The sequence below is a fragment of the Mustela nigripes genome, chromosome 1 (assembly GCF_022355385.1).
Source record: "Mustela nigripes isolate SB6536 chromosome 1, MUSNIG.SB6536, whole genome shotgun sequence".
NCBI lineage: Eukaryota > Metazoa > Chordata > Mammalia > Carnivora > Mustelidae > Mustela > Mustela nigripes.
The window spans coordinates 159413116-159427847 of NC_081557.1; the positions used below are offsets into that span (position 1 = coordinate 159413116).

The 14732-nt window shown below is 39.7% G+C and overlaps 1 protein-coding gene across 2 annotated transcripts in view; it reads right to left on the bottom strand.

Moving 5' to 3' along the window:
* Positions 1–13544, bottom strand: part of UNC5C (unc-5 netrin receptor C) — a 362738-nt gene extending 349194 nt beyond the window's left edge. For both annotated transcript variants that reach the window (XM_059376239.1, XM_059376235.1), the window contains exon 1: positions 13038–13544. In XM_059376239.1, coding sequence (XP_059232222.1) covers positions 13038–13161 — 124 coding nt within the window. In that variant the 5' untranslated portion in view covers positions 13162–13544. The remainder of the gene's footprint in view (positions 1–13037) is intronic.
* Between the last annotated feature and the right edge of the window lie 1188 nt (positions 13545–14732).

A 14732-nucleotide genomic window follows, 5' to 3' on the forward strand; every position in this document is an offset into this window, starting at 1 on the left:
CCAAAGATTATTTTTATTTTCTAAGCATAAATAAATTCAATTGAGCACCAAGTTATACTATTTATTATATACACTCAAAATGTTTTTAATGTAATTTTTCATGCCAAAAAAAAGATACATTTGTACAAATACCCAAGAAAGCAATGGTGCATTGACATTGAGGGATTGAAGGGTAATTTTTTCTAAAATCTATCCCAAATTCTAATATAATAATTGTCCTATTTCAACCATCCAGAATCACCTTCTTTCCAACATAATTTAATTTCATAATACTGGTTCACAGATGTGTACAAACTTTTTGTGTGGCCAAGTATCCTGATATTCTTTATCATCTTGCAACAGAATTAAGTTTTATGCAATAGCAAAAGAAAAACGGATGGAAAATTGTCACTTTTAGCAGATGTGATCTGAAAAAAATAAAGTGGGTTTAGAATTAAAAGCCAAAGCCCATTGGTTGAAATGAGGCGCATTTCCATTTGTTATTAATGTCTGAGTTACACACTAACAATGAGATTAGTCATCAAGGCCCGCATCAAGTATGGTAGTAAATGGGATTTTGGTTAGTCATTTAATTGCATAAGCTCTGCCCATGTAACCTCCAATTCTTTCAAAACAAGCATTTACCATGGCTAGAACTGAATTAAAACAGTTAACAACACCAAAAAAATACTTCTTGATTTTATTAAGAAATGCTTGCATGAAAATCTGAATAAAAAGGAGATCCCTGCCACCTCATTAGGATAAATAATAGTTCTTCTCTTCCTTTTTTTGTCTTTTCTTTTCATTTGTTTCTTTTCTTTTCATTGTCAAGCAATGCAGGTTTATGTGAGGTGTTTTTATTTTTTTTAATCATATAAAAAATTGACATTTAAAAATAAGAAAAAAAATGATGTCTCAGGTTTGACTAAATTTATAAATAAATATCTTGGGGTAGACTTAAATTTATGAATAAATTCTCAAATTTAGAAATGAATTGATAAGTAATTCTGCATGCTTAAAAGCGTGATGAGAGTCCAAATGGCCATGTGAAAACATAAGCAAAGCTTATGCCCAAATGATTGAAGTTATAAGCTTTAGCAGGGCTCCCCACTGTTGCCTTGTACAGCGTTTCACTAATGGTCTGATAATGGGGGGTCGGCACGGAGGTTCTTGTAATACTTTTATCGTTGTCTAAGCACGACAGCCACTGATAATTACTGCCCTGTTCTCAGCTCACACACGAGATTACTAAGTAACCCTCACATTTTGTTTCCACAATGGCCTATAGTTACAGAATGCTGTCTTTGAGAATTCTTTAAGATGAGACTTATTAAGGACTCTTGGATTCTAATATAATTTGTAGTAAAACACCTTTTCTTTCAGATGATTAAATGGAGATTAGAAAATATCCAAAAGATGGGAAAGAAAGGGGAGGGGAGGGTATAAAATGAACATTTTAATTTTTTATTTCGTTGCAGGCAACATCATATTGCTTTTAAAAATAGTACCATAGTCATTATCTTAAAATATTAACATATATGAAGTCAATCATACCTCTGTTTTCACTTCTCCCTTGTTGTCTTTTCTCAGTCACCTTGTGTCCCCCCCCATTTACACACATTTACCCTCATTTACACACATCCCAGGGCCTTCCTGTTGTTTCAAAGTGCACTGGCAAACTGAACATTGAGGCTTACAGAAGAAAAAAAAAATCACATCACTTAAAATGAGTATCTCAAAGCAGTGCACGTTATTATGTGCTTCGAAGGAAACAACTCTTTCAGGATGTCAGCTTAAGCTTCTCCATATGATTTTTCTCAGACTTCCTTTTAAAACCATCACTGCCATTTATTATCTTCTTGTTATATAGACTGTTACTTTTGTTTCATCACAAATCTTTGCCTGTTTATTAGCAGCCCTGCCACTACGATCAGATGGCATTTGTTTTACTTAATGTATGTAGTTTTAGAGAAAAATTATAGAACTGCTCTTACTGCATTATATGAAAAAATTCCAATGTACATTTAGCTGACACCGCATCAGCTGCTATTTAAACTGGGCTTAGCTAATGGACTTTTAATGTCAGAGGGGTTACACGCAGTTACTGGCTATTAGCAGAAATGGCTCCTTTCTAGAAAAAAATCACTTTTCCTCAAGTGTGTTGTTTGAACATTCCTTTCCCTAATTTAGTGACTGTCACTGAATGCAAAACAAACTCAAGGACTCTGGAATGGGCTGTTATCTTTAAGACCCTCTTTTTAACCTTGCAATTCAGCATTAAACAGGCAACCACCCTCATTAGCATTTAGGCTTGTAATCACAAAACTTTGTGAGGCACTATTATTTATTTTGCCATTCTTAACAGAGTCCTACACATTTTGTTAGGAGAACCCCATATCATCCAAGAATGTATGACACGTATGATAAGAGAACATACATGACAGTATTCTGAACACTAGCATTTCTTTTAAAATTCTAGTTCAGAAATGCCAATGATGTGACAATGTAAGGTAAGAATTAATATGATACATACTAATATGTATACATAGTTAATGTTAATTAATTAATATGATACACATGATACAAGAATTATATGATACATCACATATTGATGTATCATATAAATATTTATATATTAACCTGCATTTAACACAATTTTGAACATAAGCAAGGAAGTATATTACTCCTCTATCTGGAATGAAATTCTGAATCTTCTTTCATTAGTAATAACCTTTTCCCCTCCTCAGTTAACTTTGTATCTTTGTTTGTTTAAATAAAGCTTTCAATGGATGTGATAGAGATACAGGATCTAAGGGAGTCCAAGAAAACCAAATATTCTGCAGTCTGGAAACATAACTCCACACTTGATTAAGAAATTGAAACAAATCATCACAGAATTCAGGGAAGAGCCACACAACTGACCTCTCCTTCCATCAGGGCACAAAAGAGATCACATCAGGCAGGGTGTTTACCAGGGAAATCTTTCTTCCAGAGAGTACCTGGTGAGGGACTCGTGCATGTGATTGAAGATTTTGCCTCTCCATGCATGGAAGTTATTCTCCCTTGGCCAACAAATTATAGTTGACCAAGTAGGAAACAACGGGAATTTCTCCACGTGTTGAAATAAGCCAGTAAAAGTGGGGTCCCTTAGTTTCTCTCACATGGAAGATAAAACTTGTTTCTATAGATAAGCCATTTTGCCAAGGGACAAAGGTGTTTCTACTGGTGTCATATTATGCAAATGACTTAGCACCTGGAGGAGACTGAGGTACTTTTTGCAGAAATGTAGAGTATAATTTTTCAGTTAGAAAGCAGTGATGAAATCTGCTTCCTCTTTCAATGACTACCTTTATGAATTTGTTTTACAAGTAAGTTTTATTTTCATTTTTTGATAGGTGTTTTTTTTTCTAAGTATGTTGCCAAGGTGCTTCAAAAAAACTCTCCTAAAGCAGAAATAGTTACATACAAGCACACACACACAGACATAATTTGTGCCAGCATATATATGCTCCCAGGGAATTATGAACTATATTTGTCTATTCCTTGTAAGTCTTCATTTCATTAAGACTCTGCCTGGAAATACCCCATAGGAAATAATTCTATAGTTATTTAATTCAATAAAAAATGACATGTACCTTTCACGTTATCATCATTTCTAATAAATCCAATAAACTGATTACTCCCACTCCTATGGGAAAATATTATCTATTGTTAAAACTTTTCCTAGCCATCCTTTTTATTTTTTTATTATGTTATAGTAAATAAACTATACGTCTCTTCACTGTGGTCCTTCTAATTCTACATAAATATATGCATGTGTATGTAAATCTAAACAAAAATAAATATTCTGATCAATATATAGAGGTCAAGATATAAAGACATGGATGATACTTTCATAAAGATAAAATTCCATTTAGGCAATTATTTCTGTTGAAGAACCGACCTTAAGAACGCCTACATAAACTGGTTGATGGACATTAAGGAGGGCGCATGATGTAATGAGCCCTGGGTGTTACATAAGACTGATGACACTGACCTCTACCTCTGAAAGTAATAATACATTATATGTTAATTAATTGAATTTAAATTAAAAAAAACCCACCTACATAATTCTAAAAATGCGACTGGATTTCTTATGTACATGAGATTTAAACTACAATGTTCATATTCTTATTAATGACAATATTTAACAGAGTAGTTCAGGAAATGAGAGTGCATTTTATAATGACCACTGGAGGATTAATTATATATTCTATTACTAGTGAAATAGACTCAGACACCATATATCAGGATCCCACTAATTAAGTCTAGATTTCTCAAACAAGCACATCCTGCTCAAACAGGTCCAAATAAAATCCAAACATAATTTTTTTCAAGTATACACCTTTTAAGTACTTTCCAAGTTCTTCTGCTGTGTAAACTTAAATTGGTGCAGACCAACACTCTTATTTAGATAAAAGTTGCAAGTCAGAGAGCTTGTTGAATAATATTATGATGAAATGCTGATCTGAGGTCTCTATTCTGGATACCAAAAATAATAAATCATTTGAACATGCCTGTTTTTCCTCAGCTTCTGAGAGCAGTTACTGAAATGGGCTTCTGTTTTCCACCAAGCTGCATGCTCGGTTGGTGATGGCTGTGGCAGCTTGGGAGGGAAATGTCTTAGGCTCTTCCAAACCTTGAAAGTGATCCCTAATACATTTTTTTTTTAAAGATTTTATTTATTTATTTGTAAGAGAGAGAGAGAGTGAGAGCAAGCACAGGCAGACAGAGTGGAAGGCAGAGTCAGAGGGAGAAGCAGGCTCCCTGCGGAGCAAGGAGCCCGATGTGGGACTCGATCCCAGGACGCTGGGATCATGACCTGAGCCGAAGGCAGCTGCTTAACCAACTGAGCCACCCAGGCGTCCCCCTAATACATTTTTAAAGCTTATATTCTTTCGTCATCTTATGAAGATCCAGAGGAAGAAGGAAAGTTGCTAAAGAAAACGACAGGCATAATTACTGTTTTATTTAGGATGACTTCAAGATTGCTGCTTGCTAAACTGGAGCATTTCCACTGGGTGGCTACAATGTGTATATTTGGCAAATTCTTTATTCAGGGGAAGAGAAAATATATCATTTTCCCCTTATCAAAAGTGAAATTTAAATGTCAACATATTTCACACAGACATAATGCTCAAAGTGAAATGACCACTGTTTACTCTATCTTCCCAATCATAAAGTTTCTGTTGTGTTGGTAATTTGGGTTATTTGCCTGGTTTGGGTTAGATATACTACAGGACTCTGGAAATAACATGTAATAAAACAGCAGAGTTTTTTTCACTGATGATGATTTTCAGTTCCTGCAAAAGTTAGAGAATACCACTTGCTAAAGAGAGTACTCTTTGATCTGGTCGTAGAAAGGACTTTTTTAGATTCCTGAAATCTAGAAAGATAGGAGAATGATTTAAAATATGCAATTTGATTACAAGGAACAAACTTGCAAATTCAGAGATTAGAATTGTTCAAAATTGCTCTCTTTACTTTTATACATAAATGTAATTCATTGTGCTTATAAGTATATAAGGATGGAAGTATATAAGGATATAAGTATATAAGGATGGATATAAGTATATATCTTATATATATACTTACATAAGTATACTTATATACTTATGTAAGTATATAAGGATGGATATCATCATACCACACCCCTTATCACGTTGCACAAAACTTCCATGGTCTAACAGAATACACATTATGAATTAATTTAAAGTGATTACATTTCTATGCAAACAGCTTACTTTGTTTCTATACTACTCTTTTATAATTTATACACACTGATATTCTTGGAGTTTTAGAAACACCTGCATTTCCATTCATGAACATATCTGCCCTTATAACTGGGCTGCAAAAGTATTTTGATACAAGTATCTTGAAACAGGCACTGATATGCCAGTGCTAATCTGTTTTTGTTGTTGTTGAAAAGGAATGCTCATATATAAGGGTTTTCTTCTGAACAGGAAAACAAAACAAAACAAACAAACAAAAACAAACAAAAAACAGAAAAGACCAAAAATATAGTTGCGTTCAGGCAGTTCATGATTAAATAATCAATTAAGACATTGACTAAAACTGAGAGATGTTAGCATTCATCAATAAACTTGTTAAATGTGCTGAGGGAGTTTCCATTGTTTAATCTCCTTAGTTGGGAGAGAAGAGAATACATGTTTATCTACATGAACCATTTTTATGGCTTTCATAATTGCTGAGAGATGAAACTAGCCACAGGACCCAAATGACAATGATTAATGAAGATAAAAGTCCTATCTTCACACATTTTAAAATAAATAAGGCTGGTTACTGTGGCATTAAATTTGATTAGTCAATATCATCTGTTAACATGATTATTTTGAGCCTCCATATTTAGAAAGAGAACTCTAACACCGCATACCAATATAATGAAGTCTCACCTGGTTCCCCTGGCTCTCACATTCCCCTACCAGGCTGCATGGAGATAGGGTTTGTTATTTAATTAAAAGAGGGTATTCCCCAAACATTGGAGTTTTCAGATATTAGACTTCACTTTTGCCACACAAAGCATTTTTGCTCTCTGCTAATAAAAAGTATAATGACATTAAGGACAATTATTTGCGTATTTGGCACTTTCAAAGCTATAGCTCGTTTTCCAAATTATAACTTCGATTTAATCAATGTTACCATAACTTTAACACTAACACTTTAACACTAAAAGCTAGATATGTTTTTGGTACCTCGAAAATGTGGAAATATGGAAATGTGGAAATATTCTTTGTGTATTTCAATACCTCATTATATAATCCCAAAGTAGCAACTTTTGTGGAGGCAGGAACGCTCAAGACGAGAAAACACATTACAACTTAAACACAAACTCTTCTTTAAAACCTGAAATTATAGAACAGTATTTTCTAACATTTTGCTTCTGAAGAATCAAAATATTGTCAACATAATATATGTATCAGGTTTTCATGAAAAGGCAAAAATTCTTCTGAGAGCTCTAATCAGGTAGAGAGAATAAAAAAGTTTACTATCTCTGGTCTTGTTAGCTCATAAAACTATTATCATAAAATCTTTTATTAAAATCTCCATAAATGTGGAGAAGACAAATATTTAAAATAAGAAAAACTATTAATTTTTCAATTATTGGATTTATTTTTAAGATCTAGAAAAAAGGAGGCAGTAGTATTTTAGTATTACTCAAGGCAAACTTACTCCACTTTAAAAAAGTCACATAAAAAATAGCACTGAGTTTCAATGAGTCTCATTCTAGTTTAAATATCCTTGGACTAAGCAATACTGGGACAATGCCCAAGGTCTCAGTTTCATGTAGCCCTCCTCCACGAATACATAAGCAATACCAAATCCAAACAGAATGTGAAATCAATGAAAAGTGCATAAATAACTTTCAGAAGTTAGGATAACAAAGAAAGCAAGTGAGAAAACTGGGCATCTATGAGAGTAGAACAAGCAATCAAAAATTAAAGCCAGAATGAAAATACTGTAAGAAAAAGATCTGTCTTAACTCTAAGTAACATAAAATACTCCACAAATCCCTAGTGTTATCATACAAGTTAGCTAGAAAACAACATTCCCACTGATCATGAACCAAAATAGAAATAACCATTAAACAACAAGAACCAATTAAATGTGAAAGTGTCAAAATATGTTATCTAGATTATCCACGTTGTTCTAAATTATGATACTAAAACTCTTTATTGCAAGTTTAATTCAAATATATGAAAAGTCCTGGTGAATCTGTTTTGCCTTCAAATCCACCTATTTTTCTATGTTTCTCCGTGTTGTTTCAACATGCCATTCACAATTATGTTCTTTAGTTTCTGTAGTGTAGCGGTTATCACGTTCGCATCACACAATTATGTTCTTTAGATAATACATCTTTGCCTTTTTTTTTAAAGGAAAACTATTGACATTTACATAAAGGGTTATTTTTCCTTAAAATTTTACCTGAAAGCCTAGCACTTGGCATGTTCCTCCCCCACTCAAAAAAGTTTATGGATTTACGGAAAGTTTCCTTTCAATACTCATTGTAAAGATAGAAAGTCAAGGGTAGAGCTTGCAGCCAGGACTTAACCAGCAGTGACTCAACATGGCATTTTTAGAACTGGCATTAGGTTTATTTTCCCAGAGTGAGCAGAAAGGAAGAAATGGGGTTATGAAGGGAGAGAGCTTCCCCCAGACTGACTCTTCAAGGAACCATGCAGGTCACTGTCCAGGAGTCTGCAGTGATCTATTTCGGAACATCTCCTCAGATAGCTTCATTTGGTGTTTCTGGGGAAGGAGAGTCTGCAGTAATTCCCAGTCTGAGTTCATAGTTATTGACCTTTAGTTTCTTTAACTTCTAGAGTCTTTGCCAGTGGTTTACAGAGTTAGAAGCCAAAGAATAATGTTTACTTCCTATGGGCCAGGTATGGCCGTAAACATTTTACATGTATTCATTCAAGCATAACAGGACTGAAAGGATCTTCACTTTACCTCTGTGGAAACTGAGGCACAAATGAAGCTTAATAACTCACCCATGGCCACACAATTAGGAGATGGCAGAAGCAAGATTAGGAGACACTGATAAATACTAAGCCAATGGGGAGAATGGGCACATACCGCAACTACATTTAGCTTGTGCCTCCTCAAAGCCAGAGCAAATATACATTAAATTTAATTAAGATTTAATGTAAGTTAGTTGCAATGCAAATTTGGCATTGGAACACCCCACTTCAAATCAAATTGCCATCCTTAAGTTCTTCAGTGTAGAAATTCTGGAAACCCCACCACCATTCCCAATAGAACCTTAGCTTGACCTATGTTCACTATCTTTCATACTTGAATTCAGAAAGTACTATACCTATGCTGATTGTCATTTTTCAGAAAATGAGTTATAATTATATGCTTCTAAGTCTGTCTTCCTTGAGGGCTGAAACTGCCCTTTTAACTTTGTGTCCCTGACAAATAGCACGCAGTCTGAGACATAATAAGTGCATGGCAATTGTTTGTTTAGAATTTTACTTCTAATATCATACACTATCCAGATGAGCTAATGGGTTTCTAATCTGTGGGGAATGTGAACAGATTTGTTTTTAACTGCCACAAATACAAAAGCCAAAAAAAAAAAAAGTGGATTAAAAATCACAAGGCAAGGACTCTAGCTCAATCCCCACCCCCACTCCTCTCCCTTATTATCTTCCTGAAGTGGATGCAGCCTGTAATTTTAATGTTTCTTCTGAGAGTGACTCCCTCTGCTGCTCCAGCAAAGCCATGACCTAAATCAGAAAAGTGCTAAATGCAGTTCAGGCCTAACAGAGCACACCCTGGCTATTGGCACTAATTGAAGAAAGTAGCATACATTAGAAAAACAGTTATTTTTAAGTCTCAACAATAATTCTAAATAGGCTAGGAGGGCTTGCTTTGGGAGAGCTCGTGCCTCCTTTATGTCTTTGGGGAGGTTGCTTAAAAAAGATCAGTATGAATTCTGATCAGGACATCCAGGTCCCAGACTAAAATGAGACAGTCTATGAACTTGCATTGCTGAATGCTGAATCCCCACTATCCACAGTACAGAAGACTAAAGAATCAGTGCATGTTAACAATCCAATAGTTCTTCCTTCTTTGCAAGTATTTCAAAAGTTTGTCCTCTTAAGGCATTTTAAGCATTCCTTAAGCTAGATTACATGGAATTATTTTTTCTAAACAAAAGGAAACTAACCTACTTTTCCTGACTGCAAATGCCAAATGTGATTTTATGAATTTACTCTGCTCTTAAAATGGAGAAAGTATGTGATGTAATGAAATTCAGTTATCCTTCATGCCAACTGTCTATTTGTACCACAGCAATATGCACAAATGCATGAAAGTAATTTGACTCTTTTGTAGGATGTATACTATTTGTTTAAAAAATACATTATAGATTAACTTATGGTAGTAGCAAATAGTCCCAATATGACTAGGGTTTTCATTAATTTTCTCTTCAGACTTCGGTGATGTTAACACTCAGAACACTAGTTGGTGCTAGATAAGCAGAATATCAATGCTGTGTAATCCAGAAATGAAAGCATTTCTAAAACAGGAGGTACTAACTCTGAGGCACACTGATCAAATACTCTCTGTCTCTTTCTCTCTCTTTACCTAGTAAAATCTTTCATTCTTAGAAGTCAGAAGCAACACTATTTTTTTTCCCCTGGAGCTAAGAGTTTCAGGCAATACTGAATAAAACAATTAATGCATAGCCAGAAAGGAGAAAGTTGTTGCCTAAAGCCTGGAGAATCTCCCAAGGACCTGAATAAAATGACTGCTGTCTTCATTTAAACTACAGTTACAAAATATAGTACACTCACAAATAAGACCTATTATGCTTCTTTTTTCATCTTAAACATCTGTTGTTTTTTTGGCTACTTCTGAAGACATACATATTTTCTAAATCTGCTAATTTTTCTAGTACTTCTCTAACAACAGAATAAATAAATTCGCATCCATATTGTCAAGTACTCAAATTAACTTTCTCATCTTAATTGCATATGTAGTTCCATTCATAAAAATAGTTCATTTCCATCTTTAAATGTTCAGCACTTGGAAGTCATACCTTGAGGGAGCAATAGTATCTTTGGTTTCCCTAGTGTTCTAGTTTAAAGAGAGAGGAGAAAGGAGAAGAAATTTAAAGGAAAAGGAGGTCTGAATGCCAGACTGATACAAAAGTGTGATTCTGATAAGAAAGTGTGTTAGTGGCTCAGTAGTAAACAGGCCAGAAAATGGGTTAGAGTGATGGTGATAGGAGCTGAGTTTGGTGCTTTCTACATTTTTAATACCGGAAGAGCTGGTGTCCTGAATCATGGAGACTAACAAAGATAAAAGTGGTATTATAGTGTCTTTCAAGACTACAAGATTCAAACATAGTTTATTCTTCAGCAACTGAAATAACTAAACAAACGATTTGGAGAGGAACACCACTGAAATGCATATACCCTACAGGATACATTTTATTTTTCCATTTAAGACCAGAGGAGCAGGTTCAATCCCCAATTTTTGGACTGCCTGGTGTATAAGAAAAGTGCAAGTGGCACAGCTCACTCACTCAGTCTTCAGCGTCTTTTTTTTTTTTTAATCTCTCCTCCCTTCTTTCAATATTAATCCACTTACAACCTCTTGTTTGATTGTCTTTATTGATTTTTTTTTTTTTTCCCCTGACTCCAGTCTTTTTAACGTGGCTGTAAGTAAGCTCTCAGCAAGAATCCTGTAGCTCCTGTTTGGCATCTTTGGGGACTTTACCTTGTCCTTTTCCCAAACAGTCCTATCACCACCCAGTCCTCCCCTGACCCACCCCCACCTGAAGCCCACCCCAGGGCTGGGTCCTTTGTGCGCCCAGTAAGGGTAGACGAATCCCACCGGGACTCACGCGATTGATTTCACGACTATTCATCAGGTTGTTCGCTTAAACTTCCAAACACTTCTCTCTAAACACCCGTGGCTGCTACTCAGAGAACTTCTTAGCAATTTCGAGAAATCTACAAGTGCATATGATCCTTTGCAAAATGGACAGTTGAGTTCTGGAAGGACGCCTAAGAAAATCAGGGCAGAACCTCGAGGATGGGAGGCATCTGGTAAGAGGGGAAGGAAGGATTTATGAGCGTGGCTACTTAGCTAGGCAGCAGGAAAATTTACTCCCGAAGTAGCAATCGCTAATTCACAAAGCCTTGCTAATCACTTCCCCCCTCATTCGGACCACACTAGCTAACGCTCAGCGCTCCCCTCCACCTCCAATAATACCCTCTCTTCCTAGAGCCTTCGCAGATCGGAGGGAATGCAGTCGGGTACCTCCAGAGTGTCCGAGCAAAGCCTGGGGAGTTCGAGGCCATCGCCGCACCTCCTCTGCTCTCCAAATTTGGAAAGAAGTGTAACCGGGATGATGGGATCCCTGAATTACCTCCGAATGCTGCATAATCTTCCTTCACCCCCCGCCCTATGAAAACGGCTGCTTCCCCTAAGCCAGCGACACCACCGAACTGGTCGAAAAGACCGAGGTGGACCAAAAGGTTGGGAGCCCAGGTGACCCGAAACAGACCCCAGAGGGGGCAGCGTTGGCTCTTTCCTGTCCTTCTCCCTTCCGCTCAGCTTACTGGGCTTAGAAGACTGAAAGCAGCCGTTGCCACTTCAAACTCGGAGAACAAGAAGGCAGGCAGTCCCCGTGCTTCCCCTCGCTCCTTATCTGTCCTCAACTCCGGACCGCTCCTCTCCACACCCCTGTTTTGCCCACGGCCCCGGTCACTTATTTGAAAGCTCAGACGCGTTAAAACTAAAAAAATTAGAGTTATCAACTGGCCCATTACGCGGGGGAGTTTCGTATTTGGTTTGAACAACCAGTCCGTTTCCCCAGAGCTCTGGGGTTTTAAGTTTCTCCGTGGCTTACTGGGAGGAAGACTCGGAAAGGGTAAGAGTGTGGAGGCGTGCACACCGCGGGGCCTGCCGCAGGCTGGGTGGCGGGTCCGGGTGGGCTGTGCATCTCCACAGCGCCCCAAGCAGCAGCGTGGCACCGGCGCTGGTGGGTCCTCGGCAGTAATGGACACATTTCCTTAGCTGAGAGCCCTTCGGCGTCTAACGTGCTCAGAGACGCCCATCCCGCAACCCCAGATGTGGCTCAGCGCAGGGAGCCTCTGCGTATCAGGGGGTACCTATGGTACGCCACACAGCCACCCGCACCGAGAGACTCTGCAAACCTCTGTGTGTACAAATGCGCAACAACATGAGTGTGGAGCAGAAAGTGCAAAAGACACCCAAGGCGCTCAGATGCCCAGAGACAGATAGATGTCGGTCCACACCCCGTGCGTCCCTTGACCATCCGTGCCCATCTCGGAAGATGGATTAAAAATAACCACCAGAGCTTCTTGACTAGTTGGGAAAGTGGAACGTGAACTGATTTCCAGTTAAAAGCAACGAGGCGAATTAAGGAAGCCAGGAGAACTGGGGAGGAGGAGAGGAAGGAGGAGGGAAGAGAGAAGCGAAGGGAGGTGGCCGCGGAGCTTGGCGGACTCTCTTACCTTGAGCGGCCGAGCCGGTACCGCTGGCACTGAGGAGGGCCAGGGCAGGTAGCACGAGCATTTGCAACACGTATCCCAGTCCCAGTCCGCAGCGGGCCGCTGTCGCCCGTAGACCTTTCCTCATCGTCGACAGAGGTGTGCCGGGCGGAACCACACAGAGAGACGCGCCAACAGCGGAAAACCCCACTGGGAAACCGCTGAATCCGTGCACCACGAAGCAGTCCGAAGAAATAAGGATAACCAAGAGCCACACTCCACTTTCTCGAAGGGCAGGAGCCAAAAGGGGGTGGAGAGGAGATGCTGAGGAGGAGTTTGGCCGTCCCTCTTTCCCTGTGCCTTCTAACTGGCGGCTCGGTGAGCCGTTGCTCTGCCCCCACTTGGGAAGTCCGAGGAGGCGAAAGGCGGCCACCTCGCCGCTCCCCCCAGCCACAGGAAGAGCCGCAGCTCCGCCGCGCGCCGAGCCTGGACTGCTCTCCTGGTCCCCTCTTCTGTGCGGAACACACACAGGCAAGGGGAGTGGGGGGGGGGGCGGTGAGGCGGCGGAGGGAGAGGAAGCGAGAAGTGGGAGGAGGTGGGAGCAGAGGGAGGGAGTTGGGCACAGTGGGGCTCTCTGGTCTCCAATCTCAGTGTGCTCACGCCAGCGGAGAGACGTCCAGGCTGCCGCTGCTGGGTGGCCAAAAAGGGTCACCTCCTAGCGTTGGGGCGCACGGGTGCGCGGAGACACTCGCGGTGGAGGCGTGGAGGGCGCAGCCCAACTCCGCTGGGGGGTAAGCGGCGGCGGGAGCGCGCCCGCCCGCGTTATGTAAGCAAGGATTGGAGGGAGATGCGCGCCCAGCGCGGGAGGTGGAGACGGGCTGTTGGTTTACCAGCGGAAGCCTGGGCGAGAGAAACCTGAGGGCAGAGGCGGCTGCGGAGAGTGGGAGCGCGCCTGCCTCCCGCGGTGCGCCAGACTCGGACTCCAAGAGCGCAGCGGGCGCGCCCCGAGCCTCTTGGCTGAATCCACTGGAGCTCAGCCTGCCGCCTGCCAGCTTCTCCACGGCGCCAGCAAAGCCTGAGCCAGACTCCCCAGGACTGGACTCGCTCTACGACTTGGGGTCTTGCGATTGATTAAACTGGGTGCGGACTCGAGATGAAGTCCGGCGTGGTGGGGATGAAGGCAAGACGCTTTTGCAGTGTCTCCAACCCGCTGCAATCTCGGGATTGTCAGCGCCGCTCAAACTGCTCTGTGATCTGGGTGCGCCTGACTTCTCCCTCCTCCGTAGTGGAACAGAAACTAAAAAGCTAAAGGAAAACTCATTCTTCAAAAGAGCTTTATTTGCGTGCATCCTGGTGGCTGGCAATGTTGAGTATGTAAAGGGTGGTGAGATGATACCTGGTAAGGGAACTCCCAGAAACAATGCACAACAAAAACAAAATTTGTAGACATTCATTTAAAGTGACGGTAGAACCTGTGACATGCTTTCCAAATTCCTAACAGTGTAAGTAGGGACTCAAACTGCCAAGAATTTTTTACGTGTTTTTTTTTTTTTTTTTTTTTAAAGGAAAGCATACTTAGTGGCTAGGTTGTGGATCTCTGTTGTAATGATGAAGGCGGAATGTAAGAATGGGTGGATAAAATGACAGTCTAGACAAAAGGAAAAGTGGATGGATTAAAAAGGTCGATACACATCGGCAGTCCAACATTCTGGGAAGAAG